Consider the following 7,704-nt stretch of genomic DNA (forward strand, 5'->3'; position numbering starts at 1 on the left):
CGAGTTGTAGGCTTGTTGATCTTACAAAGTCAAGGTTTTGCAAATAGTTGTAAGTGTTCCTAGTGTCTATAATCTCTGGATAATCTTTTGATAGTGATTTCCTGGATTTGGCTGCCCCAGAGAGGTTTTACTTTTAAATCAGTTTCTAAAAGGTTTCTTCTTCGTAACCAAAATATTTGTGTTTGCCTCTTTATTGCTTTATATATTTTGGGTGATTGAATTGTTTATTGCTTCATAGTATTAATTCCGCATAAATTGTGATAAACAAGTTTTTGGAGTCGACATAGCGTTTTTCAAAAGATATTGGATCCAATACAGAACATAACATAACATTAATAACTTATTATTGGAGCTGGAGATCGATCGATAGGAAGAACTTCGATAACATACATAGACACACATGAAAACAAATATAACAATACATTGAAGTACTCTAACACACTCTTTAAGAACTTTGACAACAAACATAGACACACATGAATCCAAATACAAGATTAACGATCAGCTTATTAAGGATAAACCTCAATGAGAGACCTTAAACCAAGAACTGGGGTTATTTTGTAGTCACTGAAACCAGCATCAAAAAAAAGCTTGGCCCATTCTTTCTTGTTTCTCTCCTTTCCTGACACCAAAACCATCATCAGCATGTCAAAGAAAAGCTGTGTCTCAGTTGACTCCTCATCTCCTATCCGGCTCTCAACCATCATGTCTATAATAATCACCTTTCCTTTCTTGTTATTGCTTGTGATTGCCTCCCTGCAACGCTCGAGTATTTTCACGCATTCCTCATCACTCCAGTCATGCAGTATCCACTGCTCGGCATTTGCAATAGCAATAAGAAACAGTAAAACTGTCAGAGAGATTCAAACACTTGGAAATTAAATTATTGATCCAAAATACAGGACAAATGATGACTGTTTTGGTTAATAAATAAACTTATTTGTCCAACATGCACTTCATATGTTGTTCAGAAATCTTGTTCTATGGTTTTATTGAACATTTTTTTATTCGTAATAGTTGCAATCATGCACTGGTAAAACAAATTATTTTAAAGAATCGAGGCAATCAATAAAACCTTTTTTCCTGTTAAGTACTAGCTAGAGACAAAGGCTGCATTAACTTTTTTTGAAATGCATTAAGACAATATTTTTTTATAAAAGCACCTTAGGATAATATTTAAGAAACAATATTTGATTCCTCAAATTTGAAATCCTGAATAATCTAATCGTTATTTTATATTTAGGTCGTCCTCCGATTTTGGAATTATTGAATCTTTTTCAACGAAAATATTAATGAGAAGGTTACTTTTCATTGTGTAGTCAAATCATGAAAAAGAAAATAAAGATATATTTCTTTATAGCCCCCACAATAAATAAAAAAACATCACTCTATAGCGAAACATTATAATGATCGATCACTTAATTGTCTCTCGACTATTTAACTGTAGATACAGATTTGGACCAAAAAAAAAATGTACATACAGCTAGCCACCATTTGGATTCTTTTAAGTATTGTTGCTTACTCATGCTGCTTGCCTTGGCAATGGCATATATATATATATATATATATATATATTTGAAGCTTTTCCATTTTAAATGCTCTTGCTATATTAGGCAAAATTAAATTTATAGTTCATGGAATCAGCATGAAGGGTTCAGAAGTAGAAACAACGATAGATTTTGAAATCTTAAATATAAAAATAAAAAATAAAAAACAAAAAGTTATTATTTTTTTTCAGGGAACCCCACTTCAACCATTACGATAACAGGCCACGTGAAATACCATTAACATTAAGACTATTATATGTGTATTATTGGGCTTTATCTTCCCCACCGTTGATTAATATATATTTCTTTTGGGACAGTACAATGGATACAGGCATGTGATGGTATCATTAAGATTATGTGTACCTCTCCTCGCTTTTCGTGTTTGGTACATGGTGGGCAAAACTAGTCGCAAGCCTATATTCAAATTTTCATATTTTAATTCACAGATCAATCATTAAAAGAAATTAGCAGTAGTAGCGGACCTAATTAACTACCGGAGGGGCTCTATTCAAATTTGTATAGATCGATTGACAGAGAAATCATTCAAGGAAATTAGAGGTTATCGGAGTGCCTAACTATTGACAGGTCTTTATTCAAATTTTTATGGATTAATTGGCAAACCAAACAACTAAAAAAATTGGATTGTTACTGGAGGATCTAGTTACTGACGGCCCCAAAGAAACATCCACCAAAGAGCCTAGCTAGCAGATCTCCAAGAACATTAGGAAAGAATTATTTCCCTTCCCAACAGTTTTGGGAAAGAATTTTCATGTCAATAACAACTTATTGGTGGGAATTCTTACAACCCTAGAAGAGTAAGGCAAAGACGATGACGGATATAAAGGAGGCAAGGGCACTCACCCAAGTATGCAATTCTCACCCTAGCCAAACTCTGCCCAAATTCTCTTTCATCTTACTCTCACTTACTTCAGCGTCAAAGTGACTTCACCCTATTTCACCCGTGAACCCCTTTAACCCCCATTTTCTCTCTAGCGGGCGGCAATATGTCATTGTGAGTCATCTCACCAACGGTCCCATTTTGAGCGGAATAGATCTACTAATTCTTTAATTCAAGTATGGAAATAAAAAGTGAAAATATGTAAACTATATGATAAGGCTGAATCTCTTAATTAATGCATACAAATATATACCGGGTGGGAATAGTGTAAAATAGAATTAATTACCTTCAATAAAATTGCATCCGCAGGAGGAACTGCCTCAAACATGTCCCCTCCAAGATATTTCAAGTTCTTTCTCCCATGCAAGTCAGCAACTACATGTGGGAGATCAAGGACAGTGCAGTCTATATTAGGGAAAGCATCGCCAATGGCCTTGGCCACAGTTCCTGTGCCTCCCCCAACATCAACCAGTGACTCCAATCCCTCGAACACCCACCTGCACTTATCAATCACCACGCTCATCACTAACCGGGCATCACTAGCCATGGCATCATTGAAAAAATGGGAACTGTTCGGCTCATGCCCCCCATAATTCCAAAATGTCATTCCATGCGCCGTGTAAAACGGCGTAGGATCATCATTTTGGAACCAAGTGGTCAAATAATTCCATGGCTTTGTCAGAGTTGGAGCAAGCATGGAAAGCAAGAAAGGGGTGACACTCAAGGGGTTATCCTTCAGGAGGAGCCTGGAAGCATCTGTCAGCACAAACCCTTCTTCTTCTCCGTCATTTTCACTGACTTTTTCTCGAGCAAAGAAGCCCGAGTGGACCAGAATGCGCATGAGGCGATCGATATTGCAAGCTTTTGTCGGGCGGGTTGGCAGTGCAGCAACTAGGTCGGAGAAAGTCATAGGTTTGCCATGGCTGTGGATGGCATCTGGTATGCCAAGTTCAATGGCACATTTTAGGGACATGGAGTTTATGAAGTTGAAAACGTGGTTCCATATGTGAGCTTGAGCATGAAGGAGCTCAGTAGCTTGTTCTCCAGGAACCAATTTGAAACTAAGCTGTTTGATGAACCCACTCATTTTCTTTTTCTTACCAACTTTTCGTAGGATTGAGGATCTATATATAGACTTTTGGGATGAGGGAAATTATGCATGTGTTAAAGCACTCACGGAGGAACTAAATGATACTTTTATCTAAAATGACTAATCAAATTTGTAAAAAACTCGATATTTAATTAGCCAAAAAAATGCAAAATGAATATTTTATTGGATTAGCTTAAAAGAAAAAAAAAATACTACATGTAGCGGCAATATTCAGGAAAGCCATTTTATTTTCTCCTATTATTTCTCTTCCACATCTCTTTTTTCCCGAAATTTTCTCTTACTATTTCTCTCTTCGCATCTCTTTTTTCTAAAAAGTTGAAAAATAAGGTCTTTAGGAAAACTACAATCCTTATAAAAAAATATAAATAAATAAAAAAAATTTAAATGATATAAATAAAAAAAATAGATAATCGGATGTATGGTGTTTTTTAAAACTCATTAGCTAAATTAAATAAAGTTAATTTTAATTAGCTATTTTGTATAAAAATATACGTAAATCACTGTGAATGCTCTTAAATGCTAGAGAATTGAGATAGCTAATGGGAGTAAAGAAAAGACAAAGGATAAAACTATTCTTTTGTGACTCAACCAAAAACAGAAATGAGAAGATAAGGATCGATAATGGGGATAAAATCATTTTACCTTAAATTATATGTCACCGTGGTTCACGTTGATAAAATGATTTTGGGAGATAACCTTTTTTTTTTTTTTAAGACTTTTCTCCCCATTTTTACATGCTAATTAAGCATTGTCAACCAGATTTTGTAAATCTTCTTTCGTCACGAAATCAATCTGGCAGCATGCCCCAAAGTCCTATTTTAAAATTTTTAAAGGTGTTCTAGTTTAGATATGCATGACTAATGATAGAATCTTTCGCAAGAGAATATGCTGGAGGTGCAGAGGATGGTTACCTGGAGAACTTTTGCGAATAAGGTGATAGAAAATCACGTGGGAACTTTTAATTATCAAAGCTTTATGGCATGTCTACTTTTATTATCAAACGTGTATGCTTTGTACTTATATACAATATTTTGTATAATGATATGAAATCTATTTTGTGTACATGCATGAGTGTTTGGAAGATGAATTATGCATCGTGTGAATTTTATAAATACATATATGTAAAATGAAATGATTAATTGCATCATATGACATAGTTTTCATGAAAAAAATGTGTGAAGTATCTAGAGCATGTGCATACTAGTATACAGACTGGACCCTATGGTCCAATGTTAATGTTTATGTAATTGTTTGTCTTGGATTCAATGGTCAAAGACCATAACAAATCAAATATAATAAGCATTTGATATAAACGAAAATCATAACAAATCAAAATAAATTTGTTCTCATGAGATTACTTTCAAATTAAAATTATCATTGATTGACAAATTATTAATCTATGAAAAATAACAAATAAAATAGTCTTAAGAACACTTAATAAAAGTACTAGCCTTCACCCCTAGCCTTAACTAGAATGTGGTCTTTTTGTGTCCAAAAATATCAATAATAAAGTTCATCACTCGCAATAAAACAAATCCTTATAGATATAGAAAGTGTCGAATGTCAAGTACTGTACATTTGTTGCTATCAAGTTTGTCAATATCAAATATAACTTAATTGAAAGAAGTTTGATTGATTGTTTTTGTTTTTTTTTTTAAATAAATGCATAAAAGTAAAAATAATAATGAGAGATAAAATAGACGGTTGATTTCACCACTAACCGTATAACAATGGTCAACTATAAATTAATAAAGAAAATTCATACTATGGATGATATAGTGTTCGTCTCACTCGAGTAGTCAAGAAAATATCATCATTTAAAAAATAATTATAATTTATCTTCAGTTGGCACAGATTGTCCACCTAACCACTAAGATGCAGTACGATCCATCTTTCTTAAGTATTGACTATCTAATTCCTTAATAGGCTACACATAATCAAGGGAATAGTATAACCTATCTTCAATTGGCACAAACTGTCTACTTAAATTACACTAAACTATGGTGGAGTACAATCCGTCTTTCCTAGGCATGGCCTATCTAACCCTCTTGATCATGCGTCAGTTAAAAGTATTGTATAACAATCCTTCACATCACCACAGAAAATATGAAGGATTGAGTTTGATCAATATAAAAGACTTTCTAAGAGAAGAGAAGAATTTCATAATAATTGAATATAAACATTAAAATCAATTCTCACAGTTATACAACCATTATGCATGTAGAAAAACCCAAATCAAAATATAATTAAACCATTTTTACTTGAAAAGTGCTACATCAATGCCCTATTATAGATTTAGCCACTCATCCTAGTACTGGGATGACCTCCTGTCATGTTCTTCTTCTTTTCAACTCTCCAAGCCTCCTAGTCCAAGTGGGAGATTGAAAACCTTGTCCAAGGTGAAATTTGGCTTCTTCCGAACTTTTCAACATGAGTGCGCTCAAGTCCACTTGTGGTGCGCTTGAGCCTTGAGCCCACTTGCGGTGTGCTCGAGCCCACCTCTACACATGGGTTGAGGTGCGCTCGAGCGCACTTACGCACATAGCTGATTTGCGATCTTATATTGTGGAATGATTTTGGCATAGCAAACATCCGAATTAGAAAATTTATATTTCACAATCATATGTGGCATTTTGAGTTAGCTTTCCACTGCCACTAGTTTCACCCTAATCCGATACTCGAACAGAAAGTTATGGTCAAAATACTGAGACGTGTGCTAAGTCTTCTCAAAGTGTGCTTTAAGCCTAAAATCAATGGTATTTCTTTTATCTTTATTAAACACTTGAAAATACTAAAACAACACAAAATCAAACAAATAACAATGCTAATAAATTAACATATGCAAGGTAAGAGACTTGAATGTACAACATTCGGCATTTATCAATATTAGCTACTAATAACTATAGAAATAAATTTCATAATCAAAGTGTGCATTAAAATAGTAACTACCTTTCCTCTTTCCAACTTGCTTCCTTTGAATTTTGCTTAGCCTTTCTCTTTCACTTCTTTCTTTCACTTTATTTTCATTTATTGGCTCGGCTTGACTTTTGTCCTATTCTTTTCCAATTCCTACAAAGATGCAATTACTTGCATTAAGCCATTAACATATTATTTAATCTCAAGTTTAGTGATTAAATAATTTTTTTTCAATTAAATATAAAACGCAAGAAATAGAACAAACTATGATATGATAATGCTCACTTTAATAGGGAAATTAAGCACTTTTAAGCTATTATCACACCCTCCCAACCAGCTTATTGCTAGTCCCATGCAATTCAAGCGACTAAAAATAAAATATAAAAACGAAGACTCAAGAAAAAGAAAAATAAACATTTTTTATTATTATTATCCTTAGCGATAAGAGGTAGTTCAAATGTCAAAATACCAACAACTACTAAAGAAATTTCACATGTCCAACATAAACACATTAATATGATAATATCCTAGTGTCTAAATAAACACGAGCTTGAATTTCCATTTGACTCGAACCTTTTTGGTTTTAACACTCAAAAATTGAAATCACTCTAATATAGGTATAACACTCTCAAGTGTATGTAAGTCGAATAATGTAAGCAAAACAAACACCTCTCATATAAATCATATGAAATCGCTTAATCAAGAAAGAACAAGTAGTCACATGAAAGGATGCCAAAAATAATTTACACCACACTCATTAATTAGTCATGAACATCTCTGAACCAAAAAATCCTCAACTTTCAATCTTTTCTTTTAATCCCCTTTTTTTTTTTTTTTTTCCTTGGATCACATGCCGCCACATTGAGATAATTACTTGAATTCATTCTTGAAAATTTTTGGAAAATAAAATGATTGGGTATTTGGCTCAAAACTCACAAGGATTTAAAATCTCAACGTTGTTATCCTCCATATTTTCTATGTCACATCTATCATTAACAAAGAAATATGTTTATGTGGCTTAGTGCATTGTTTTGAAAATTTTAATTACTCGCAAGTGCCAGACTTGTTTGCAATAAAGGGAAGCAAGTGTCAGGTTGATCTCATAGGGAATTGTGTTTTTGAACACGAAATATATCTAAACTAATTAAATCCTAACCTAGTTCCAAAATGTGAGTTTTTGCTTTTCTGAATATGAAATCAAAAGCATAAACAAAATAAGTGGAAGTTATCTA

At 33.3% G+C, this 7,704-nt stretch overlaps 1 protein-coding gene across 1 annotated transcript; it reads right to left on the reverse strand.

The window, feature by feature from the left end:
• Positions 1–359: 359 nt before the first annotated feature.
• Positions 360–3,532, reverse strand: LOC132182272 (trans-resveratrol di-O-methyltransferase-like). The gene is made up of 2 exons (XM_059595460.1): positions 2,732–3,532; positions 360–812 (listed from the first exon to the last, which is right to left on the reverse strand). The coding sequence occupies exons 1-2, from the start codon at positions 3,530–3,532 to the stop codon at positions 510–512; spliced, it is 1,104 nt and encodes a 367-aa protein (XP_059451443.1). The 3' UTR covers positions 360–509.
• Positions 3,533–7,704: the final 4,172 nt, after the last annotated feature.

This window comes from Corylus avellana, chromosome ca5 (genome assembly GCF_901000735.1).
Source record: "Corylus avellana chromosome ca5, CavTom2PMs-1.0".
Classification (NCBI taxonomy): Eukaryota; Viridiplantae; Streptophyta; class Magnoliopsida; order Fagales; family Betulaceae; genus Corylus; species Corylus avellana.

Excerpts from the sequence above, each read along its gene's own strand:
- LOC132182272 (XM_059595460.1), bottom strand. The coding sequence starts at position 3,532 with ATGAGTGGGTTCATCAAACAGCTTAGTTTCAAATTGGTTCCTGGAGAA. Across the intron at positions 813-2,731 it reads CGGATGCAATTTTATTGAAG|TGGATACTGCATGACTGGAG; the intron begins GTAATTAATTCT and ends AATGCCGAGCAG.